Source organism: Rhipicephalus microplus, chromosome X (assembly GCF_043290135.1).
Source record: "Rhipicephalus microplus isolate Deutch F79 chromosome X, USDA_Rmic, whole genome shotgun sequence".
In the NCBI taxonomy this organism is placed as follows: domain Eukaryota; kingdom Metazoa; phylum Arthropoda; class Arachnida; order Ixodida; family Ixodidae; genus Rhipicephalus; species Rhipicephalus microplus.
The window spans coordinates 257,437,093-257,464,101 of NC_134710.1; the positions used below are offsets into that span (position 1 = coordinate 257,437,093).

General features: G+C 46.5%; 1 protein-coding gene across 1 annotated transcript in view; it reads right to left on the minus strand.

Annotated features, from left to right (window-relative positions):
• The window catches only part of ppan (Brix domain-containing protein peter pan), a 58,513-nt gene that overhangs the window by 3,049 nt on the left and 28,455 nt on the right, over window positions 1–27,009 (minus strand). The window contains exon 7 of the mRNA XM_037414124.2: window positions 11,151–11,332. Coding sequence (XP_037270021.2) covers window positions 11,151–11,332 — 182 coding nt within the window. The remainder of the gene's footprint in view (window positions 1–11,150; window positions 11,333–27,009) is intronic.

Here is a 27,009-nt window from a genome sequence, read left to right on the forward strand (position 1 = left end):
TCCAAATCTCTCGTAGCCAGCAAAATAGACAGCTTCGAGAGAACAGCACCGGATACAAATATGATACAGGCTACTTCGCTGTCCAAAAAGACGGCTGCTCAGCGAAATGCTCGGATCTCGCTGGAATAGTCGTCTGCACACAAGCAGATGCTTTTCCAGATGCTAAATGTGAGTAACCTTCAATTATTCATAAAATTTAACATGAAATAAGCAATAAAAAAGTAACAGTTATGTTTATCTTAGCTTTCTTTTCTCGGCGCGAGGTGGTGTCTCGTCGCATTAACGTGTTCTCGAGACAACATGGGCTCGATGCTGTCTTGTAAGCTGTCAGCGTAGACTATCTACGATGCTGTCTAAGAATTGGAACACAGCCAATAAAGTCCACATTAGCATTTGGCATACCTGTCGAATTCTTTTTGAGACTCTGCAAATTCAAATGTGGCTCTCAGCTCTGAATTTCGGGAGATTCGTAAAACCAAGAAGTAGGGGTGGCGAAAAACAACTGGAGCACAAGGTGTTCTTTGGGGGGGGGGGGGGGGGGGCAGAGAAAGGGGGCAGCATAAATGTCATTTGCTGCCCCAAATGAGTGCCAGTAACTTATTTAGGCAGCAGTAGTCCTACTAGTACTCAAAATTATGTGGTGCATACATGAATGGGCGATTCAACGAAAATTACAAAATGTGCCGTGTCCTATGACTAGTGCTGAGAGCCCCTTCAAAATCATAATACACTTTTCCGCAGAGCACACGTGTACTGCAGCGAAGGTGGCCTAGGCAGCGATCTGCTCGTGTTGGAACAAGGCCGAGCAATTTTCGAACCACTACATTCTCCCCCACTTTTTCTTTTTTTTTTACACAGCGGGGTAGATTTACGGCACAAATTCTTAGGTTGCTTGCAAGGCGCATTCAACCAGATGAGGTAACAACGGCAAGCGCCCGTTGGCCCGACGGCAGCGCCAGATATCTATCACCGGGACGACACAACACCTAAGCCAGAAAAATGTTTTATGAGCCGTTGCTACGGCAACCAATGTGGTGTCTGGCAACGACGGCTTTCGCAGCACACCAACTTCGTTCACACGCAGAAAACACGGCATACGTTCTTAACATGCCATAACCACGTTTCCTGACTAAGAAACTCCGATTTCCCGCGAAGCATTGGTGGCTATGACAACGCTTTTTTTTTTTTTGCTCTAAGTTCAAGTTCCGTCGTCCTACCAATATGTATCCTCTGTGGTGAGCGGACCGACGGGCGCACGGCGTCGTTACTTCAGTTTATACTTTATCTGGTCGATCGCGTCTTGCGAGTGTCCTGACCTTACGATTATTTAACTTATAGTGCGATTTACAGTTAGGGTCAGCGCACTTGGTTTGATTGATGATGCAAAGTGCAGCTGGCCTATGAGGCCTCTATTTCTCGCTGAAATTCGCGCAACTGAGAAAATTTTTAGGCCGGTCGAACATTTTGGTGCAACGTGGCGCAATTTCAGCAAGTTTCATGGTTTTGGCACAGCTTGGCGCAACAGTGGGGAATTGTATAAAATTGGCGCAATTGAGCGCAGCGATTGCATCCCTGCACTCAGCTGCTGACCTGCAGGTCACACCGAATACCGGCTGCCACGGCTGCATTTTCGATAGAAGCGAAAATGCTGCAGGCTTGTGGGCTCAGATTTGGGGGCATGTTAAGGGGGCAGACTGGTATTTGGGGCCAAATAGTGACAAAACATTCATTTTTTAAAATTGACATATTTGGTTTCTGCAAGTATTTTTATATCTCTGCAAATTTTCACACACCAGGAACTGGTTATTTTTTTGTAATGTCATTCTAACTGTCCAGATTCTTGGTGCTGTTAACATGCAGAACCTGCAAAAAAAATGGGGAACCAACTTCTAGGCTTCTTTATATAATTTGCCGGCACTTGTCTTGGAAGCTCTGCTACGAATTTGTGAGCACCTTTATGAAGATTGCAAAAGATGCACACCATGATTGTTGCTTTTTGAATTAGCTGTGTGATCCGAGTTTTTTCCATTTTTCTCAAAAAAAAAAAGTAAATTTACTACTGTTCAATTTTGAGGCCTCAATATCTCTGCAGCTAAGGCAGGTACAACAATAATTCTTTGTGCAATGGAAACCTGTATGCGTGTAGAATGCAAGTATGGGAGCAGAATTTAGAGCACAAGCCTTTTTAATTAATTACTCATCAAAATTGTAACACAATTCCAACTGCTTCTGAAAATGGATAGTTACTATTACAGTAAAATAACCAACAAAGGCCTAAAAACAAAAAACTCTTGCATACTTTCAATCTATAGTCATTAGTCTATGTTGGCATATCTTAAATATCACTTTGAATTAAGCACTTTTTTTCCCTATGGCGGCCTTAAACAATTGGGGGTGAACTTAAGTTATCTCAGGAACAAGATGAGTGACAGGAAAACTAAGTAAATATTGAAATTAGCAAAAAAAACTGCATAATCCTGTGCAGTTTGATCAAGATCACTGAAGAAATAAACAAATATTTGAGACCAGTCTGCCCCCTTAAAGAACACCCGGTGGTCGAAATTTCTGGAGCCCTCTGCTACGGCGCCCCTCAATCACATGGTGGTTTTGAGACGTTAAACCCCACATCATCATCATCATTATTATTATTATTATTATTATTATTATTATTTGAAGTGTGGCTCTGTGGCAGCGTGGATGTCATACCTGCCATTAGAAGAAATCTGAATCTAGAAGATCTCTGAAGCGCGAAAAGGGAGGGGGCCAATGCCTTTAAATCTACGTCGTTTGTTGCCATCTATGATCACATTTGCAGAAAGCGTCGTCTCTTTGACTAGATTGGCACTGGACGTGCGTGCACTTTCAGAGTTCTGTCAACGTCACTGTCGCCGTACATGACCGTGTCAGCGGTTCTGGTAGATGATATTTACAGTTTGGAGTGAGTGTACGTGCTGGCTATGCACATACTTCTGAAACATCCGGCACACTGCTCTTGGCCACCGCTTTATAGTTTAGTACCATAGTATGTATCACCCACCGCAATGCAGAAAAGTGTTCAAAACATCCTAATTCCGGCCCACTGGACAACAGTAGAATTCAGCTGGGCGATTCCATGAATTAGTTACAGCCCGTTTCGTATCGCCAAGTTTTACCATACGTTTACAGTAACTGAGATGCTACTGCATGTTTACATCAATGAAGTCTAAATTGGTTTACATTATAATTTGATGGGTTCGCAAAGGGCCTGGATCGGACTGGACTGAATTTATGTGAATGTGGCCAGATTACACACAGCAATTTTCATTTCAGGGATACTTTGCTGCCAACCATGCAAACGTAAGAAATGGTGAAAATCCGGGAGTGTCCCAGAAAATCCAGAACACTACTTGCCAGGTATGGGATTTCCCCTGGATAGGTGGTATCTTGGCATAGTATAATCATAGTTCGGTGAAGCCACCTTTACAGGGGTGTCAATGCGATCAAGTACTATACACATATATTTATTTGTTCATTATGAATGCTACTTTGAAATTTGCACAATCTAAATTTATATTGAAGCTCTAATTCAAATAATGCAATATTTTCTCAAATATTCGAAGAATTTGAATATTTGCACATCCCTATTGTGAGCATGAGTGAATGGCATGCTCATGAAAAATAGCAACGCCAAAGCAGCTGGCTCTGCTCACAGAATCTTGATTAGCTAGCACTGCTGCTTGTAACAGTAGCAATGCTACCCTTCTTACAGTACAAAAAACACACACAGCACATAGACCACTTATTTGCGGAAGTCATACATGCATACATACATACATACATACATACATATATAATTTATTGCAACGTCTTTTCTAAAGAAAAAATGACCTACTAAAGGAAGGTAAGCACACTGGATTCCAGTATGATATAAAGCCACAACATGGGATTGTTATTTCTGCAAAAAGTCTGAAATTCAATCCCCTACACATCGTGTCGTATCTGGGGAAGCTCTCAGTTACTGATGCACTCTACCTAAGCTGCCATGATACAGAACAGTTTTAGAAAGTGTAACTACTATATTAGTAGCTCCTAAGACCATATGATACAAGCTGCTTATGATAATTAGGAGACATCCGTACAGTGAGTAATACAATGCATCTTGAGGACAATAAGTTTTTAAAGTGAGAATAAATTTCTCATCTCTCTTTCTCACTAGAGATTAAAACTAGTGAGTGAACAAGAAAGCATTTATAGATTCCTCAGGTACAAAAACTGGGGTATATACACATCCTACGATTGAAGATGCTTTAGAACCGAGTACCTGAATATAGTAAGCCTTTTAGTGTAATGTTTAAACCAACCGCACAGCAAAGTGAAGTCTTATTTTCTTCAAAAATTTAATGAATTATCATTATTCACATTCATATTGTCACGACGTCAAAACAGAGGTCTTGCCGTAGAGACTGAGACACCAGAAGCAGGTCGATCTTTTTAATTAGAACGTGCAAGCGAGTTCTTCTTCGTCCATTTCGTAGTCCTTCGTGGCACATGCAGAAGTGTCATCGTCTTTCTTGGGCAAGCACGTGACATTTGCCTCCCTCCGAAAGAAGCATCGTCCCGATGCGCAACTTAGGTGCTCTACCAGGCGTATGAAGTGGGCGTACGAAAATGGTAACCGGGAGCTAATTAACCCTATAAATACGGTTTTAAACGCACGACGTGCACGACTTCAAGCAAACGCTTTTGGCGCTTAGAACTACATTTAGTGTCGGGAACGACTTCGTAGTTCACGTCGTTCAAGCGTCGCGTGACGCTGTATGGACCAAAGTACCGTCTTAGCAGTTTCTCAGACAGTCCACGTCGACGTATCGGAATCCAGACCCACACTTTACCGCCTGGTGAGTAGCTAACAAACTTGTGTCGGGTGTCGTAGCGTTGTGCATCTTGATGCTGCTGATGACAGATGCGCACACGCGCGAGCTGTCTGGCTTCTTTGGCACGCTGAGTGAATTCTTCGGCGTCTACATGGATGTCATCACACTCATGTGGCAACATGGCGTCCAATGTTGTCGTGACTTCGCGACCATAGATCAGACTGAACGGTGTCATTCCAGTGGTTTCTTGTCGAGCGGTGTTATAAGCAAAGGTCACGTACGGCAATATCTGATCCCAGTTTTTATGTTCCGTGTCAACGTACATACTGATCATGTCTGTGAGGGTCCTATTGAGGCGCTCCGTCAGTCCGTTTGTCTGCGGATGGTATGCAGTTGTTTTCCGGTGAGCTGTACCGCTGAGTCTGAGAACCGACTCCAAAAGCTCTGCGGTGAAGGCAGGTCCTCTGTCTGTGATCACTGTTGTCGGAGCGCCATGCCGAAGGACGATGTTTTCGATGAAAAACTGAGCGGCTTCTGCTGCTGTGCCACGCTGCATAGCTTTAGTCTCCGCATAACGGGACAGGTAATCAGTGACCACAATAATCCATCTGTTCCCTGTTGTAGAAGTTGGAAAGGGACCCAGGAAATCCATTCCAATCTGGGTGAACGGCTTTTCTGGTGCTTCGACTGGATGTAAAAGACCGGCTGGCTTGCTGGGAGGCGCTTTGTGTCTTTGGCAGTCGGTGCACGTTCGCACGTGATGGTTAACAGCAGCAGGTAACTTTGGCCAGTAGTACTTGCATCGTAGTCGGCACAATGTTCGGATGTAGCCTAGATGACCAGAAGTTGCTTCATCATGTCACGCTTCCATAATTTCTTTTCAAAGAGAAGCAGGCACGACGAGCAAGTGCGGGTTACCGGTTGGTGAGAAGTTTTTCTTATAGAGAACATCGTTTCGCAAGCAAAAAGATGGCAGTCCTCTAACAAATAACATCGGCACGTCTTTACGTCGTCCTTCTAAATATTCAATGAGTGGTAACAGCTCAGGGTCACTGCGCTGCTCTCGTGCAATAGTGGCCGTGTTGACAACTCCCAAGAATGCCGCATCGATGTTTTCGTCATCAGGAGCGACAGTTTCCACTGGGGACCGTGAGAGACAGTCGGCGTCGGTGTGCCTCTTCCCAGATTTGTAGACAATGGTCATGTCAAACTCTTGAAGTCTTAGGCTCCAGCGCGCCAAATGACCAGATGGATCTTTAAGGTTGGTGAGCCAGCACAAAGAGTGATGGTCGCTAACAACCTTGAAGGAGCGGCCGTACAAATACGGACGAAATTTGATGACTGCCCACACCACGGCGAGACACCACTTCTCGGTGGTCGAGTAGTTCTCCTCCGTGTGAGAGAGAGTTCTGCTGGCGTAGGCTATTACTCTTTCACAGCCGTCTTGCCACTGCACCAAAACGGCACCTAGACCTACATTGCTGGCGTCAGTGTGAAGTACTGTAGGGGCGTCCTGGTCGAAGTGCGCAAGGACTGGAGGTGTTTCCAAGCGTTGTCGCAGTTCATTGAATGCCATTTGCTCCTGTTCACCCCAAAAGAAGGGGACGTCCTCACGTGTGAGTCGTGTCAATGGCGCCGCAATAGACGAAAAGTCCTCGATAAATCGTTGGTAATAGGCGCACAACCCTAAGAAGCGTCTCACAGCCTTTTTGTCACGGGGTGCAGGAAATTGCGCTACGGCGTCTATTTTGGCCGGGTCAGGTCGAACACCCTCGTGACTGACGACGTGGCCTAGGAAGCTGAGTTCGTTGAAACCAAAATGACATTTTTCTGGTTTTAAAGTGAGGCCGGCCGAGCGTATGGCTTGGAGTACGGTGGATAGACGGCTGAGATGTTCCTCGAATGATGCTGAGAATACAACAACATCGTCCAAATAGACCAAGCATGTTTGCCACTTCAGGCCCGATAGTACGGTGTCCATGAGACGCTGAAAAGTGGCTGGCGCCGAGCACAACCCAAAAGGAAGCACCTTAAATTCGTAAAGGCCATCAGGCGTCACAAAGGCCGTTTTTTCACGATCTCTCTCGTCGACTTCTATCTGCCAGTAGCCGCTTCAGAGGTCCATTGAAGAGAAATAGCGCGCATGACGCAGCCGATCGAGTGAATCGTCTATGCGAGGCAGTGGATAGACGTCTTTCTTCGTGACTTGGTTGAACTTGCGATAATCAATACAGAAACGCAAGCTGCCGTCTTTTTTCTTGACCAAAACCACGGGGGACGCCCAAGGACTTTTCGAAGGTTGTATGACGTCATCCATGAGCATCTTCTGTACTTGCTTCTGAATCTCCTCGCGTTCTTTCGGAGCCACACGGTAGGGGTTCTGCCGAATCGGTCGCGTGTTGTCTTCGGTAATGATGCGGTGCTTGGTCAATGGTGTCCGCTCGACCTTTGACGTACGCGAAAAGCAGTCTTCGAATTGGTGTATAAGTCCAAGCAGACGCTTCCTATCAGAAGGCGGTAGCGTGGAGCAGATGTCCACCGACAAAGTTGTCGAGGCAGGGACTGTCGCGTCATCTGGTTGCAAAGCCAAGCAATCCCCGGCTAGGTCTATATCGTCGAAGTAGGCAATCGCGGTACCATTCTGGATTTGACGGCGCTCGTTGCTGAAGTTTGTAAGGAGCACTTCTGCCTGTCCACCAGTAAGCGTTAGGATGCCTCTCGCGATGGAAATGCCTTGCGTGAGCAAAAGAGCAACTATGTGCTCCACTATCACATTCTTATAGGAAGGCCATCCACTGGACACAGACACAAGGCAGCAGGATCTCGGTGGGAGTGTCACATCGTCGGCTATTCGCAAACTGCCGCGTAGTTCGTCGCTGCTGTCGTCGACATACGGATGTACGCAAAACGTCACCATACGTTGAGGGATGTTGATAACAGCGCCATGATCTTGAAGAAAATCCATGCCCAAAATGAGCTCTTTACAGCAGTCTGGAACCAAGACGAAAGTGGCCACGAAGCTAGAATTCCCAATGCGAAGTCGAGCGGTGCATTTGCCCGTGGGAATCATCAGCTGACCACCAGCACTCCTTATGTGTGGCCCTGTCCACGGTGTCTTGACCTTTCTAAGGCGGTCGGCGAGTTCTTGTCGCATGATTGAGAAGTCAGCGCCAGTGTCGACCAGTGCTGTAAGGTAATGTCCGTCAATGAAAACGCCAAGAGCGGCACGTACAATTTCACCAGCATTAGTATACGTCGTCGTATTCGTCGTCGTATTTGTCGTGGTTGTCGTCATATCTTCTTGCAATGATAGGGGGAACTTTTCGGTGTCTCGACGATTGGCAACCTTGCCCCCGGAGGTCGCAGCAGTTAGTTTCCCCGGCGCGGGCTAGGCGAACGGCCTCTGGTGACGTCCGCGTAGCTGTGAGGGAAGTCACGGTGACGCGCAGGAGATGGAGATCGCCAGCGACGCGGTGTAGTTGCTTGGCCAGTCGACAGTTGATCGGCATCGTGGGTACGACGGTCTTCAGAGCGGAAAGAAGCGGGACGAGAAAAGTTCCCGAAGCCGGAATCGCTATGACGGCAATAGCGAGCGATGTGACCTGGTTCTCCGCAGCGGAAGCAAATAGGTCGACGGTCGGCCATGCGCCACAAGTCAGTTCGGCGAACTGGTGGTCGTCTCATGGAATCCCGTTGCCACCAAGGTACGGCCGCGGGTCGTGGCTGGAAGGGTGTCGCCACAAATGACGGTGGAGGACGACGGACCACATCAGCGTAGCTCGCTGGATGTGGCTCAGGACTTGGCGCCGGTGGTGTAACGGCTTGCCTCAACTCCTGGCGGACGATTTCGGCAACAGCGACGGGCGGTTGGGTAGGAGGGACGCAGAGGGCCCGAAGTTCCTCACGCAGTATTTCCCTAATCATTTGTCGCAGGGAACTTTCACACACGGCAGTGTTCTGAGCTGCAGCACTTACTGCCGTGTGGTTCCGCAGGCGGGTCAAAGTGTCGGTATCGTTGTCGCAGTGCGCGCTCGATGACAGTCACCTCTCTGATGAATTCATCTACTGTTGTAGGTGGATTCCGTACGAGGCCCGCAAACACTGTTTCTTTGACACCCTGCATTAGGTGACGCACCTTCTTCGCCTCGGGCATGTCAGGGTCAGCTCGTCGAAACAGACGGATCATATTCTCTGCGTACATGGCGGCTGTTTCGTTGGGTTTTTGTGCGCAAGCCTCAATCAGTTGCTGTGCGCGATCCCGTCGGTCCATGTTCAAAAATGTGGCGAGGAGCTTTCGACGGAAATCTTCCCAAGATTGGAAAGTAGCCTCGTGGTTCTCGTACCACGTGCGAGCGCTATCTTCCAGGGTGAAATATGCACGGCCAAGTTTGTGCTGTTCGTTCCAGTGGTTAGATACAGCGACCCGTTCGAACTGTTCGAGCCAGTCCTCGACATCCTCGTACTCTTCCCCATGGAAAATTTCAGGAACGCGAGGATGTTCAAGAGTCACCTGGGAGGGAAGAGTGGTCTGCGATGGAAGAGTAGCCGTGGATGTGGTAGGAGCTGCCATGCTGGTTAGAGGCGGAACAGGTACGGACTCCGGACTTAGGCCTAGTAGGCACCGACTGAATTGGTGCACCGGAGTCGTGACGAGGGTCTGGGTCTCTGGACTAGGTGAACGGGTCCGAGCAAGACTGTCCTGCATCCGGTTGTAGGCTCCAGCACCTCCACCAGTGTCACGACGTCAAAACAGAGGTCTTGCCGTAGAGACTGAGACACCAAAAGCAGGTCGATCTTTTTAATTAGAACGCGCAAGCGAGTTCTTCTTCTTCGTCCATTTCGTAGTCCTTCGTGGCACATGCAGAAGTGTCGTCTTTCTTGGGCAAGCACGTGACAATATTACGGTATGGGCCCTTGGGTAAGACACAGAAATGGTTAAAAGAAGTACACAACTGAGATGTTCATTGCAGACACAGTCAAATCTTGTTACCTCAGCATAATGATTTTTTTCAGCTTAACGAATTTTTCAAAAATCCCTATCCAAATGTCAATCGGTTTAATGTGACAACATTTCACTATGAATTTCAGAATGCCGAATGTTTCAGAATAACGAACAGCATTTTGCCCCCTTTTATCTCCCAACACTTCAAAATAACAAATACCAATTTTAATAAACTACTCGCGGCTGTAGAAATAATGCCCAGCTCCATAAGTGCCACTATCATCATCATCGGAGTGCCCGCGTATTTCTATATCTGCCCACCCTGCTCAAATATGCGATAGCCCAATTGACAACACCATCTTGTAATTGTCTCTCGCGTCAGGCAGGCTTCGCTCCATCGCCTTTGTTTTCGTTGGACAGCTTGACGTGCGAGCTTGTGCCACGGCTGTTTTCTAGTGTTTTGGTTGGCATTTGAACGCTCAGAATGAGCTCTGGAAGCAGCACAAAAGGAATGCTACGACAGTGAAAAATGCAACGCGAGTGACCAATGGAATGAAGTCTAAAATGATCACCCGAGCGTGCTTGACTAATGCTCGAACACTACGCACAGTGCGACCACGAAGCATGTATGTGAGCTTAGGTGACGACCGATGAGATCTACACCATTTGTCGTGATAAGAAAAAGGCGCTGAGAGCGAAAATGACGTTCAAACAGCACGTACAAACCAACGTGAAGAATCGGTAGTTAACGCTGACGCTTTGCAGCGCGTAAGAAGAATGCGCACGCTTAAGATGTTTGTCTTTCAGCAGTAGAGTTGCCCATATCAGGATAGATCTCGCTTTTTCTCAAAGAAATTCGCACTGATTCCGTAACGTTTCGTGTTTGTTTTTATCAAGCTCATTCGAGCATAACAAGGTCACGAATGTATACACAACACAGGTAAGCGATTCACGTGTTTGTGTCTATTATTTTCATGCAAACCTTTAATACCTTCACTGCAACGACTATTCAAAATAAGGAGGGATTTTAAGCAGTCCCATGAGATTCGTTGTATCAAAATGTGAATGTAAATGGAAACTGTGGTACAAGGTTTATTCCCTAGATAACAACAAATGCATTGTTTTCCAGGAAGGTAATTACGTAAATAAAAATAGTTATAGAGTGCACTTCATTAAAACAAGGCTTATTAGTATATCGTTGTCTGACTAGATTAAAGGCCAGTGTGTAGCCTGAGTGAAATATGAAATTGTGTGCAAAATTATGTAACCATTTGTATGTACCTACAAAGTAGCCCTAAACATGTGGGTTTGTCACGGTCCAAGAGGCAATTTCATAATGAATATTAAAAGCTCACCATCTTCATCAGGTTCTTTATCCACTTCCTGCTGGTACCAGTTTTGGTAATCTTCCTCATCACTCTCCTCCGCTTCGACATCTGCATCACTCCCTTCACTCACGTCCTGCTCACTCTTGTGCAAAGCTCCTTTTCTCCGCTTGTTCTCTTCCTGCTCCTGCTTCCGCTTCTCCTTTAGCTTCCTGCAATAAAAAGGATATAGCTGCATCAGATTGCACCTAATTGTTGATATACTATACCGGCTAATGTCGTCTTTTGTTCAAGACTATTTGGGATCAGTGGAAGGTTACTGCTCATTTTTCATTACAAGGAGCAAGTTCAGCGCACAGGCAATTTTGCATTCAATTTCCACTGTAATGTCACAAGAGGTGTCACACTTAATTTAGATTGACAAACTGAACTCTGAGAAAAAATTCCTTATGTTTCACTATCACAAGTTCTTTATTAGCAGAAAGAATCATGGTTTAAGGTCCACCTTTAATTTTCGTGCCAAAATCTATGCGCACTATGTCGAACATCTCAAAATCTATTTTTAGTGTTTTCACGACATTGGCTTTATGTAATTTTTTGAAACTTCGTATGCTAGGTCTATGGAACCCACAGATGACAATGCACTTCATGTTTTTTAAAGACTATACCTTTCTTGGGGACCTTCGTCACAAGAATTTCGGTCTGTCTGTCTTTCTGTCGGCCTGTCTGTACATTTGTTTGTCCGCGGTAACGATACCCCAAACGGCACCAAACGACACCTAAAACGGCCAACCCCATCCACAGCACTCACCAATATTGCGCCCACCAAAGTTTCAGCGTTCATACTTGTGCGATTGTCAATTAAAAAGCAATTATGGCCCATATCTGAGGCACCATATTAACAAGTCAATATTCTGTATGTGTATCTTTATACTAGAGAAGGCACACAGAAATGATTTTAAGGACCGTAGCGCTTATCACGCTGCACTGACAGTGCAACGCGATGCTCAGAAAAGCAAGTGTTTCCAATGCTTTGCTAAGACGACACAGTGGTGGCACCTGCCCGTCGCTTTGTGTTCTACACCTTATCGCCTCCGAGACAAGCGTGCATCTTTCTTTGCGGGCGCACGCCTTCCTTCGTTTTCGAAGATAACTGCCAGATGGCGCTCGTGACTAACGTGCCTTCATGCACTCGTTCGCCTTCGCTGCACGGATCAAGACTCTCTAATGCAGCGCTTCCAGAATACTATTCACCGATTTTCTCGCACAGAACATGAAATAAATGTTTTTGTTCACTCTCTTCTGTTAAAGGTCGGAAGGAGGAAGTTGCTGATGATGGCATCACACCGGTGCCACCAGTTGTTGCGAATGGGGGTCTACCCGGTCTCTTGTGGTAGCGTGGTATAACCGGGTGGAGGAAACAAACGCTGACAAGAAGAGGATACGAAAACAAACAGGTTTATGACACTATTTCCACTTATTTATAGCAAGGAAAGGTTATTGGTTTCACAAACCACGAGCGTGGTGGTTGAACCGTTACATGGTTCAGAGCGACGTCCAGCACTCTGCGGCGTCGTTTTAAGCCCTGTCGGGCTCCTCCTCTCCACCACCAATCACACACACACAACAAGTGAGGGGGACGAGCATGCACGGTCCACGTGAACGTTCAATATTGAGTTGTGAACACTGCACTGCAAGGTGGCGTCAGCGGTGCTCTTCCTCGTCGTGTGTGTGCCGCTAGTCGAGAGGTCCCAAGCCCCTGACAGCATACATCAAAGGGCCCACCGATTTGTTCGCTCAATTAGCGGGGCAATTTGCGGCGGCCGCCAGGGTCTCTTCCAAGGAAGATGCTGTCTTTGTTGTCCTCTCGAACGGTTTACGGCATCGTGGCGACATGACGTGTCATCCTCCGGCTAGCAGGGACAATGCCTGACAAGCATAGGCAGCTGGCCGGTCGGCTACTTGATTGAGGATTAAAAGAGCGCCGCTCCCCCGTCAGCTCTGGCGCCGGTGACAACAGCTTCCCCGTCGCCAGATCAGTCGCCGAGGTCATGAAGCACCGCTGCTGCTCGAAGGGACGACGAAAGGGTCCGCATTTGAAAGTCAGGAACTGGCCTTTGCTTGCCGCATGGTCTGGGTAATTGCCGAAATCTTCAACAGCGTCTGGCAGACTGGGCGCCGAAGGGGCTGAGAGCCTCCCAAGTAGACCAGCTTATGCACAATGGTGTCTGCCCAGACGAATCACCGGGCCAAACGTAACAGCTCCTCCGCCGCCCGGAAAATCTCGGCAGGCCAGCACTCCCAACCGCTGAGCACGAAGAGAATGGCTGGTGGCGAGGACGATGGCCTGGCTTTGTACCTCCAGCTGCGAACTCGTAACGAACTCCCAAACCAGCTCACAATGATCGACAACAGCAAGGCTAACCACACAACACAATACCATGCTGCAGTCAAGCACATTGGACCCGCTTAAAACCCTCCAGGCTTCTCAACACAAAAAGGAAAACCTGTAGGCTAAAATTTTGAGACAATTTGGTGCTGCCAATGTTACAACAGCCATGGGCGTGGAGATGCTTACCAAAGATGGGACAAATTGCCGTGTGAGAACAGCACACAAAGGCAAATACAATTTGGCCCCATATAACCATAATTCCATTTTTACAAAACTAGCTTTCTCCTACCACCCGCACTAAGTTGTAAATTACATTTAACTTCATGACTAATTTCATGAAACACAACCAAATACAAAGATTTCACACGAATGCTGCCAGATGCTATACAAGGTAACTGGGCGCATTCTCTAATCTCTCATGACACTTAACGTAGTCGTGAGTGCCTACTTGTGGGACACCCTGACGCCAATGAAAACTCACTCACAACAGAATGAAAAGCGTTTTATAAGTCAGAGAAAAGTATCTCTAGCCTCAAAGTTCAATGAACGCAACGCTCTCAGCTCAAGTGATCATATGATCCTTATAAGCAATCACTAAAACAAAATGAAGGGAACAAAACCTCTCATACTACACGCTCAGTTGATGAATGTAGCTTCATGTCAGCCCATGTTTTTAAGGAACGCCCAGAATTTTACTGTGCGCCGTAGGAAGACATCATACTCTCATCCAAAGAGTGCCAGCATACGGAAACGCACCTAACCATAGGTGATATCCCTTTAACTTAGGTATCCCTAAACACTCATTAGAACGTAAATATTCACAAAAACCAAAATGCTATGAAAAATACCGCTAGAAGCCGTACACGTCATGAGCATCTAACAAAACATGCGTTAATTTTGCGCTGAAACTCCTGTACCGAATGTTTCTCCAGCATGAGCACTTCGAAAATCGCTTTTGGTTTTATTCGAAAACTTTTTTTTTTTTTTTAGGAATGCTCATTTACTTTTTTAAGACGGTCGACAACTCCGCGCTACACAACAAAAGGTACGAAGCATACAAACTCCGGCTTCGCTCGAAAACACTACCACGATTTCAAAATTCGTGGGTGTACAAATCTTCATTCGTGACCTACATGCTTTTATCTCGAAGAAAACTAATTTCACGCAGTCGGCAGACTGATGTGGGCCACTGCTTCCGCATAACAACTCAGCTAAAAACACTTACAATGCTTTAAAAAAAAGATCTAGAAGGAAAGAACTGCTGCCACAGGAACTAGCCGGGAAGATGAAAAAGAAATATTACTTCAAAAACGAAAAATAAGCAAAGATGCTTCCCCGCAAATTCCTGTGTCACTTTCTCCAGCTTACAGCTGTCCCTCACTTCAATCGCACACGCGGCGGTCGTGGTCTTCGATTCTGAAAACGCGCGAGACAACAACGTGCACGAGCAACAAGCTGAACTGCACAGTCACGCGTCATTCGTGAATTCGGCCTGTCTCTGTCAGTCTGGCGGAGAGGACACCAGCGATCCACAGAAAAGAGTGGCGATGCCCTTATTGGGCTTGCACCCGCGCGGTGCTTCGCTAGATTGGCCTTTTTCCTACGACCACGTCGACCCTCCTGCCTTCGCAAAACCTTAAACTTCGGCCGCGAATTCTGTCGTGAGGATGTGCGTTGTGTTCTACCCTTTTGCCGCTGGCACCTTCCTTCCCGCCACAAAGGCCTCTTCGCTGAACTGGCCGATAACCTACCCTTCTCTCGTTCGCCCGGCTGATGGCCATCTTTAACATTGCTTCGTCGCTTCGCTTTCTTACGGCAACGTTTGCGAATGACTTTTCCTGCACCGTTAGGAAATTGGCCTCGGGTCGGGTCATCGATGGTTTTACAGCTCAAGGGTGCTTCTCACCACCATCTCTACTACTTCGGCACTTTGATTTCTCGGCTGTGTTGCCTTGTCGGGCCGGTTGACTTGCACTAACCCTGTGCTCACACACTCAACGAAACTGGCGCCTTCCACTTGATTGCATTTGCAAAGAACCCGCTGTTCTTTTACTTTTCGTCCGGCGGCTCGAACACATGCAAAGCGGCCTTAACGCCGATTCGGAGCTCCTAGTACTACTTGTTACGCTAAAAGGTTTGCGTCTTCTTTTACCCGCGTAGTACCTTTTTTCTCTCGCGCGGCTTTCCGACGTCTCTTGTGTCTGTGCCGTTTCTTGCGACTCGTCTCTGAGCCTACCGCTCGCAGCTCAAGGTCGCCAACACTCTCACTGCACTCGTCAGCTGTCGACGCCGCGCCGTCTAAATGATTTTCGAAAAAACCACCTATTTCACACTCTAGACTGGCGTACAGCTCGAAGCTCTTAGGAACAGTGCAGCTGCTTCCCTTCGAAAAATCTCGCTCACCTTGCTGGGAGCTGCCTACAACCGCACTGTTCTTCTCACTCTCTGCTTTCGCTGCTTTTGAGCTAACTCCGGTGTCCTTGCCTACTTCGACATCGTTTGCAGGACCCACCGTCGCGACCAACACAGTTGAGGTCTGTACCAGCTTTTCTACAGCTATCCTAGGTGTTTTGCTAACAGTTAACTGGCACAGCACCTCGTCGCACTTGCTCTGGCCTTCGTCGGCCTCTCTACTCAGTGCAGCATCTTTCGCAGCACTCGAATTTGGTTCTTCATCGAACCTGCTGCTGTTTTTAAACGTGCTAGCCTTCTCTAAAGCTCTGGGCTGCACCTCGCACTTCTCGTGCGCTACACTTGCGGATGGCTGAATCTTCCGCCGCGTTGCCTCGACTTTTTGTTCCGACAGTTCAATCTGTCAGTTCAAACTTCAGTGATACAATCATGGCTCGTATGAATTTCAGGATGATACAAATTTGTCTGTGGTCCCGGCCAAGGCCTATTAGACTGTAATGTAATGTAATGAAGTATGGTTGTTGCAAATTGAGTTTTTACCCCATGACGCTCAATATAAACATATGCTACCACATAAGTACGAACACGTATTGCCCGCGCTGTCGCAGAAGACTCCACAAGCACGAACAGGCATGGGAACCCAAGCTTGGGCATGGGAACCCAAGCTTGGGCATGTGCACCGCAATGCCAGTTCGTCAGCATAAGCTATCAACGATGCATCATAGACAATTGCACCCTTGTGTGCCTTTGTATTCGCATTACATATGGCGCTAGTGTGGCAATTTCCCTCTTTTTTCAATGCATCGACGCACACTGCTGTTGCACTGTGTTTCGTACATGTGCCTGGCACGACGAAGTAAATCAAGTCCTCTCAAACACACATCCTATGAAAGGCAAATGACGAGCGAAAAAAAAAAAAGCGAATGGTCTTGGCGAAGGAGCGAGGCCTCAGAATGTCAACACGAAAGATTGTTGGGGACACACACACGCCAGCTCACAGATTTGTGCAAGAGACGACGAAATTTTGAGACAACCTTTCAGTTATGCAAACACGGCCATAAATCTCTTGAAAAACATGCCCAACACTACCACGATAAGAAAACAGCAACAGCAAAAGACAGCGCTTCCAACGTTTTCAGGTCTTTCTTTAATACGTGCAAGACATTCCTAAAGTCTCTTTCATTGCAGTAGCCTGGTGTTATAAGAAATTAGTAATAAGATTTTTATTATTATTATTATTATTTCAAAGAACCTTACAGGCCCCACGGACAGCATTGAGTGAGGGGAGCATTGCAAAACAAGTGAAAACAAAATAAATTAATACATGAGTGCGAAAAGAGTATACAATAATAACGTGCAGGCAATGCGGTGTAAGAAATACAGTAAAATCTCAACAATTCAAAATCGCACTTAAGTCAAAGTATTTCGCAGTCCCGTACTTCGTTATGTAAGTTTGAGTGGATAATTTGAAGCGGCGGCCGACACCAGTCTGGTTAATTCGAAAAATTCAGGTGCCATGTGCCAGTTCCAGATCCCGAGTTCGCCGCAAATCCACAGAAACGATGGCCTTTAATAGCCACAAGGCAACGCGATACTACAATCGAACCCCGCTATAATGAAACTGACGGGGCGCAGAAAAAATTTCGTGGAAGCAAAAATTTCGTTGTAGTGAAATCGAAAAAAAAAAAAATAGATGATCTGAGTTAGCAAAACAAAGGAACATTATCTTAAAATTCAAAAAGTGGCCACTGCTTCCTATTTTTTCCCAGCAGCATCACGACGCAATTCTGACCCATGCATAGCAAGGCCATAGTGAAAAGCACACTGAAACAACGCCTAAAGTCGCCTTCGTGAACGAACCAAACACTTGCATTAACACGTTAAAACCAGCAGCTGTCCCCCGTCAAAGTGTATCCAACAACGCCGAGATAGAGGCAGGGTATCATGGAGCAGCGACTTTTGCCTTATTCTATGCCATTCTTATCCATCACTCGCTCCTAGCTGACTTGATAATGCGGATGAACAGCTGCTCTGATTAGTTACCAGACTGGCCAAGCACAAACATAATGATAAGCATTAGAATCTGCAAAGGCATAGTTCCACGGTTGCACACAGCAGCTGTGTGAAGGAAACCATGAACTGAGCGAATGAGCTTCAGCTTTGGATCGTCTGCTGCTCGAAATCAAGCCAGCTGCAAAAGAAGGGCCCTCCATGAGCAGGGCAGTCTCATTGCCATTGCTATCGAGCAATGTCGGTGCCCATGCTTGCTGAACATCAACAGTTTCTGGTGCTGCCAACGTGTGTTTGACTTCGTTAACGCATTTTCGGGCTTTGAAATGCATCGATTGAGTGATTGATGTGTGGGGTCCAACGTCCCAAAACCACCATATGATTATGAGAGACGCCGTAGTGGAGGGCTCCGGAAATTTTGACCACCTGGGGTTCTTTAACATGCACCCAAATCTGAGCACACGGGCCTACAGCACTTCTGCCTCCATGAAAATGCATCAAGGTGTTAAATATAGGGTTTACTGCATAACAATAAGTATCTAAGCCTGGAATTGCATCGTGAAATTTCGTTGAGGCAGGACGGCAAAAGAAAAAGTGTTCATTGTGGCAACAACAATTAAACATTGACTCCTATAGACTGCTGACGGGAAATAATGAATTCTTCGCTGTAGCGGAAATTTTCATTGAAGCTGTGTTCGTTGTAGCGGAGTTCGACTGTACAATGAGTAGAAGCCAAAGCGCCCAAGCCTCGCAACTTCCAACGCAAAAAAAATAAAAAAAAAACTGTCACGTTGTGAACCTGAACGTGCACCTGCGAAAAACGAGACATGTTTCACTGCAACGCAGCGGTGACACCAGGGCAGCATATTGCCTGTTTCTCACAACGTCAGCGGGTCGTGGTTTACTCATTATTTCTGGGATTGTGAAGAAATTAACAAAGGATAGTTTGGTGGAATTCACGATGTATGCAAACTTCTGATTACTGGTTGCTTCAGCAATTCGCGTCTTTGTACTGCTGGCGGAGTTCTTGGCAGTCGCACCTACTTCGATAACTAAGTTCAAAAGTTTCCTAGATATGTTTTTTCTAGCCAAAACACATTGCATGTTTTGTCATACTGGTAATTATGAAATTCCTAATTATACCAGAGAGAATGTGCGAACGGTCACATCATGACGTGCTGACGCAGCAGGGAGCCAGCGACATACTGCCCGCGTGTCAATACTGTGTTGCAGTGAAGATATCTTTTTTTCCCGCAGGTGCACATTACGTTTTTTAACGACAGCGCTGTTTTTTGTATTTTTACAGTGGCCGTTTCCCCTTGTTTTCGGAAAAATTAAGACCAGGGAGTGCTGCAAGACATCAGCCTTGGAGCTGCAAGCTAGCCGGCACAGCAAAAGACAAGCCCTGATTACTTTGAATATTTTTGGCTTCCTTGCATCACACTTTTTATATGTTGTGTTAATTCCAAAACCCACCTAATTCGAAGATTTATAGCAGCCCCAGTGACTACAAATTAACTGCACATAGCGTGAGCACACACAAAAACATCAAAGTGTAAACTACAGAAGACTGTTCACGAAGCAGTGCTAAAATTAGAAAAAAAATACAATAACAACATTGAGAAACACCAAGCAAAAAACAAGAAAGGCCATTTCATGGCAGCACATTGCTTGACACAAGAGAGAGAGCAAAAAAGAAAATTTGCATTATGTGTTACAAAACGGAATGTAAATATGATGAATGTGAATATTGGTTATGATGACATTTGTAAAGTTATGAGTTTCCTAAATTTGTCTTTGTTTGTATAACAGTGTTGTTAGGAAGTGAATTTCATAATCGAATAGATCGTGGCATGATAAATGCATCTGTGTTCCCACAATTGTGATTATAACTGAAATCATTGTGAAGATGTCGTGGTGTGCAGGATGGCGTACCTGTTACATCCCTGTCACACGGCCGCCCGCAAACACCAATTAATGCGGGAGACACGTGGTGCGAATTTGGATGCGATTTGCCGTTTCGCTGTTCGTGCCAACAGCATGTGGCGACGATTCGCACGCCGCGCGTGCATCCAACTTGCTGAATGTAGCCACGTGGTTTTGCGGCCGCAGCCAATAGCAGCGCGGGAGTGTGAAAAGGGGGGCCACAGGTGGGTGTCGTCGCAAGTTTCTGCCTCGCCGCTCTGATCGCCCTCGTATTTTTGGATATCGCTGTTGCCAGTGGCATCAAACACATTGGATAGAATGCTTCTGACATGAAATACCGTATTTACTCGCATAATAGGCGCACTTTTTTTTCAGAAAATCCGGCTCGAAGTTAGGGGTGTGCCAATTACGCGGGGTAAAATTTTCGAAAATTTTTTCAACTTGGTTCTCGCGCTTTAAATCTGCACACTTGTCAAGTAAAAGGCGACTTTATCGTTTACCAATTAATTCAGCATAAAACAAACATACCTACGTACCTTTTAATGAACAAGCGAGAGCCGTCAACTGCACACACACACATCAAATTTATTTACACAAAAGTAGCTGTTCCTCCTTTTCCCTATTCGGAGTCCGAGATCACACATTCATCCACGCCGAGCGGGGATTCGTTTTCGGTGTCCGAATCATCCGCACCCCACAACATGTCATCCTCACTCGCATCCAGTGCGTTCGAGATACCAGTCTTCTTGAAGCTTTTCCTGACGACTTCGTCGGAGATCGCCTGCCACGCTTCCACGATCCAAGCGCACAGCATTTCCACAGGCGGCCTCTTAATCTTACCACCTGGAGTCAGCTGATGTTGTCCTCCAGCCATCCAGGTGGTGTACAGCCTTCCAACATTGTCCTTGAAAGGTTTATTCAAGGACACGTCCAAAGGCTACAGTATCGATGTGAGGCCGCCCGGAATCACTGCCAGATCTGTGCGCAGCTCCTTTAGCTCATCTCGTACGCGGTCTACTAGGTGCCCACGAAAACTGTCCAGGACAAGCATGGACGGCAACAACAGACCACCCGGCCGCCGACCCCAGACTGTTTTCACCCAATCCACCATGAGTTCCGCGCTCATCCAGCCTTTTTCCTGGACTCTGACGTAGATGCCTTGAGGGAATTTTGCCTTTGGGAGCGTCTTACGTTTAAAAATAACGTAAGGCGGTAGCTTACGCCCATCCGCTGTCACCGCCAGCATTACGGTGCATCGTTGTTTATCAGCGCCAGACATTCTGACGATGACGCTCCGTGCACCTTTCTCCTCCACTGTCGTGTTCCACGGCATATCAAAGCAAAGGGGGGTCTGATCAGCGTTGCCGATCTGGGACAAAATGAAGTCTTTCTGCTGTCGGAGCTTTATAACAAAACTGTGGAAGTCCACCACTTTGTCCTCATATGCTGCGGGCAAGCGCTGGCACAAGGTGGTCCGCCTTCGCAGTGCGAGGCCATGGCGCCGCATGAAACGAGTTGTCCATCCGTAGCTGGCTTTGAACTCTTTTGCTTCGATGCCCTGCGCTTGGGCTATTCTGCGCGCCTCAGTCTGCACAATATCCAACGACACAGCACAGCCGCCTTGTCGTAGCTCCCGTATATGCCGGACCAGTTGCTCTTCGACGTTCGGATACCTGCCGGTCTTGGCACCGCGGAAAGCCCGTCGTGTCTTCTTCGTCGCCTTAAGTTTTTCTTCTTGGTCCCTCCAGTACCGAATACTGGTTTCTCCAACGCCGAAACGCCTGCTTGCAGCCCAGTTGCCGTGCTCCAGCGCGTACTGCACTGCCTTCAGTTTAAACCCAGCCGTGTAGCTCGCATACTTCCCCATGGTGGAACCAAAGTTCAATACACGACCACAACATATGCACACCGCTTGCAAAATGTCGTTTCTTTCTTTTTCTCTGATGGTGGTGATGGCGATCGAGCCCCCGGCGTTGTACACGTGACCTCCAAAAAGCGCGGCGATTTGGGGGGTATCAGTAATTGATGGAACAGCCGTTTTTTTTTTTTTTTTTCGCTCATGGACGCTTTTTTTTTTTTCAAGTTTTATTTCGACAAACACGTTGGTTAGGTCGTTGCACTTCGAATTTTTTTTATTTGCTCGTCGATTTGCCTGCTTTTTTTCTTCAGGGTACGTGGACCGTGTTCCAACTGTACCACTGGGGGGTAGAATCGTTTCTGATCACGGCCAAGTTCGGGGTGCGCCTATTATGCGCGGAATTAAAAAAAATCGAATTTTCCGCGACCAAACTAGGAATGCGCCTATTATGCGAGTGCGCCGATTATGCGAGTAAATACGGTAACTGATGATTCAATAAAGTTATGCTTGAAGTGTGCTATTTCTGCAAGGCAACGCCCGTTTACGAACCAACGACGAGATGTCGAGCCGTGACAGAAGTCGATTTCGCAAGAAAACAAACAGTGGTATCGGCGGTCTCTGCAAACCGGCCCGCTTTGTTCCCACCTTTGCTTTTTACATCTAGGCCGTCAATTAAACCAGGTGTTAAAGCGTAACTGTACGAGTTTTTATCATGTTGGTAAAAAAAAAGCGCTCGACAATGAGCTCAGTTTGGAAAAAGAGCGGCGCTACGGAGAGCGACGGCCTTGCTAGGCCTACGCTCGAAGTCTATAATGAATGTGGGCTGTGTCGATGTTTGTCGCTTGCGAAGGCGTAGCTTTGTTGGCGATGTTATCAGACAACAAAGCATGGCTGCGTGAGCATCTTTATTTGGCGCTTAATGAAGAGGATACGATGTCTTCTGAGCGTGCAAGCTGAGGGGTCGTAAGTGGGCGGGGCCTGAGCGCTGATGGCTGTTCCCCTCATGTGTCTTGAACCGTCGCACGCGGCGTGTGGCGGCGCGCGCCGCATCAGGTTCCGAATTGCACCATGTGTCTCCTGCTTAACTCCCTTGTCCTTACGACAAGGGAGATAGATGCAGCCCGTGTCCCACGGCCACTCTTAGGCAAATGAAGGTACACGGAGCATTTCGCAAAAAAATTTCAGCGATCTCCCTTTGCAACGGAACGAGGTACTCTCGTCCCCAGTAGTCTGCACGTCAGAAAAATTTTCCGAGCACTAAATCGGTGCACTGAAAACGATAATACATTCTTGCAATGTTAAACGTTCTTTTGTTGCAGTACTTATTCATAACGTGCATTTCTGCAGATATATATACAGCCGCCAGAGTGCAGCTACTTTTCACACCGATGCCCTCCACACTGTGCCTCGCAAGTCGGGACGGGATATTTCATCCGTATGTGCGGTTGTTGTCGTTGCCAAGTTCGTGTTTTCCCATGAAAGGAACGACTGACAGCACTGCATCATCGTCACCTGCTGAAGACACAGCACAGTATACAGAAGACAAAATGTGCGCTCACGAGGCAGAAAAATAACACAAGAACTTTCGTACACAAACTAGTCGAGCACGGCGCAATTATAAACAAAGATAGTGTTAGGCACAAGGTGGCCAGCATCCTTGCCAGACATAGGTCGGCAAAACCTGTGGAGCTCACTCAGACTCACTCATGAAATGTATTTTGAGCTTTGGACTCACTTGGACTCAGACTCACAAAAATTTTCTTCAGCCACACTCACTTGGACTCAAACTCACTCAAAGATTACTCACCTGAACTCACTAAGACTCATGGCTCGATCTGAGTCCAAGAGCGCAAGATCTGAGTGCAAGATATGGCGAAAAACGTAAAGCCTATATGAGGGAAAACGTAAACTTTTAAACCCCATTCGGCGAGAAATGTAAAGGTTAACATTCGGTAGAAACCCGAGCATGCGCAGCTTCTATCCAGTATCCAGTAACACGGTAACGTAAATAAGCATACTTACAAGCTAAAAGCCCCTATCATTAAAGATTGGGAACTGCTGCTGATTTGTTAGAAAGCTGTGGATCCAGGGGTGTCAAGCTGCCTAATTTCAAAACTGATAATTTTGAAATTAAGTGGCAGTGGGATATGCGGTCGAAGGCTTTGGAGAGGTCAAGAAAAATACAAGTTGAAGGCTTTGGGGAAGTCAAGAAAAGTACAATTCGTTTGAAGGCTACGATCCATGTCAAAATGCATGTCTGTAGTAAATTCTAGTACCCGAGTCTCACATGACAAGCCCTCCCTAAACCCATGCTTGTTAGCAAAGGAGGAGGAGGAAGAATAAACATTATTATGAGAAACCAGCAGGTTTAGGTGGCCAGGCCTAGGCCTCCCAAAAGGGGACATCAAGGGCTTGCCTCAACGCCGCCTCACGGGCGTGCTGTGTCACCCAGGTTTGGTCATCAAGAGTGGGGCTCCGCAGAGCCTCATGGAGCTTCGACGAAAGGGTCGTGGCGTTAGTGTGTCTGAACTGTGCCGGGCACTCCCACAGCGTAGCCGGGTGAGTGCCGCAGCACCGGCAGTGGGAGGTTGTGTACACGTCCGGGAATGAGGTGAAGGGGGGCAGGTGGGAGAAAAAATAATAAAACTCCAGATGGGGATATACATGGGAAGCAATGATATGTTCAAGCATTTCGCATCAAATGCATGTCAATGAAATTGTACGATAGTTTTTTGGGCAATTTTCACAGCCACTTTTTGTGTACAGGTACCACTTTTGCTACTTTCTAGTCTGAGGGGAGTTGGTCTGATGATGACGGCAGTGGCTACTAGCTCTCACAGGTCACAGCACACCCGATTCATTAATTAAACATGCAGTATATTTTAAAAAACAAGTATGATCATAAATGTCTAGAAACTTTACTAGCAAGTATTCAGACTTGTTCTTAACAACACAGCAGCCCTGAAAAATAATAAATGAAAAGGTATGACAGCGTTCTTTAGTTGAGTACTGATTTTTCATATATTCTGGTGATATGCTTTCCGAATGACACAAATGTTTTATTTAGGTGACACTGTGACATTCATATCCCCAATATTTTAACGTAATGAAGCATTGTGCTACCTAAAGGCATGAAATCTGCCTGGACAATGTCCTTGCTATGAAATGAAATGTTGAATGGATCACAAGAACCGATTTTTTCTGTAAGGCACAGCCTAATGAAGGCAGCACACTTGATACAGCTGTACGTGGATGGTGACTACATTTTCATCAATCAATTGATTCACAAATCCAACGCCCCGTTCTCCTGCATGACGCTCCCGCACCGTTGCAGCCAGCACCGAAAGATGGCCCCTGCATCGACCCCGTCACCGTACTCCTAAAATTTTCAACAGCGCCACCCTCAGCGACATCAGCTGCCCAACCGGGCATAAAAGACAGCGCTCCGCAGCCGACACTTCGTGGGCTTGACAGTTGTGCCGACATGCGGTATCCCTTCACGCCCTTCGCATTTATTGTGCAGGTACGTTCGCCCGACTCCCCTTATGCAAAAAAAACTAGCAACCGTTTTTTGGTACAACTGCAATGCCCACAGTATTTCTTGTGTTTTGTTATGAATATCTTTACAGGTGCGAACATTGTCTTAAAACTGCTACTGTTATCAGGTGACGTAGAGCTTAATCCAGGCCCTACACGCATGGCGCAAACAGTTAAATCGACCAAACTATCCAGGCACTTCTAACAAAACTAGACAAAAGCCAGGCTCAAATTCTTTTCGAACTGAAAACAATAAATGAACGACTAACAGCAACCAAGAAACATTAATAGACCTCGCAACTCGTATCACAAAATCTGAAGAAATGTGCGCGTCTATCCCAGAACTTCTTTCCAGCGTAGGATCTTTAAGAAAGTCGTCAACCGACGTAACAATCCAGCTCTCCAACATGGAGAGCAGGCTGAACAATGCCGAAGATAGGTCGCGTCGGTGCAATCTTCTTTTCTATAGAATCCCCGAAAAAGAAGAAACTTGGGCAGACAGTGAAGGGTTTGTTGCTGACATTTGCAAGAAGCACATCAAAATTAACCTTGTGCCGAACGATATTGAAAGAGCGCACAGAATTGGAAAACGTCAACCGGAAAAACCACGCCCGGTAATTGTTAACTTCTCCCAGTTCAAAATAAAAGAAGCAATCTTATCTAACGGTTTCAAACTGAAAGATACGCCGTACAGTGTAGGTCCGGATTATTGTTTTGCTACCCGCACTGCCCAGAGAGAGCTTTTACGCTTTGCACGTGGCCACGGCGGCCCTTTCACGCTTCGTTACAAGAAGGTAGTTATCGGAAAAAAATCTTACCACTAAAATGCAACCCGAAAAGAAGTCAAAGAAATTTTTCCACGCGACAGCTAGCAATTTCGCAACGCAGTAAATGTATCGCCAGTTACCTCACCCTCTCGCCATATCCAGAATCACCCCGCTAAACGTGCAAATGACGTCACCTTTTTTATTCTCTACACAAACATAAGAAGTATCATGCCGTAACACGACGAAATATGCACCATAATTGAATCATCTGATTGTGACGTCGTGATGCTGACAGAAACATGGCTTTCACCTTCCATCAAAGATTCTGAAGTTCTTTCATACCTAACCAATTTCGCATTGCATCGCCAGGACCGTTTATCCGGTCGAGGTGGTGGCATGCTCATCGCTGTTAAACATACAATCCGTCACTTCATTATTAGCATCACCAGTCCAGTGGAAGCCCTTTGGGTAGCTTGCGAAAGTTCCCATGGGCTGATCATACTAGGTGTCTCTTACCGCCCCCCCTAATCAGAGCCCAACTTTAACATCAAATTTAACGACACCCTCGACTAACTACACAAAATGTATCCCCGTGCAAAGTTCATAATTTGCGGGGACTTCAATTATCCCTCCATAGTATGGTCAAACAACGTTTCCCTTTGCAGCAGTGAATGCGGCGATTTCCTAGCCTGTTTAGAAAACTACCAACTAACACAAGTAATAACCCATGCCACCAGAGAAACATCACCAACTCTAATATATTAGACCTTATTCTAATGTCGGATTTAAGTAGCCTGCATTCTCTCCATTACCTTCAAGAAATAAGTGATTACAAAATTATTCTTGCCTCTTTCAGTTTTACTTTTCCAGAAAATAAGCCTACACCAAAGCAGATCAAACTCTACGGTCGTGGCAATTATGAAAAGATTAACACCGACCTTGAACAATTTTACATTTCATACGAACAGGGATTTAACAAGCGCATCA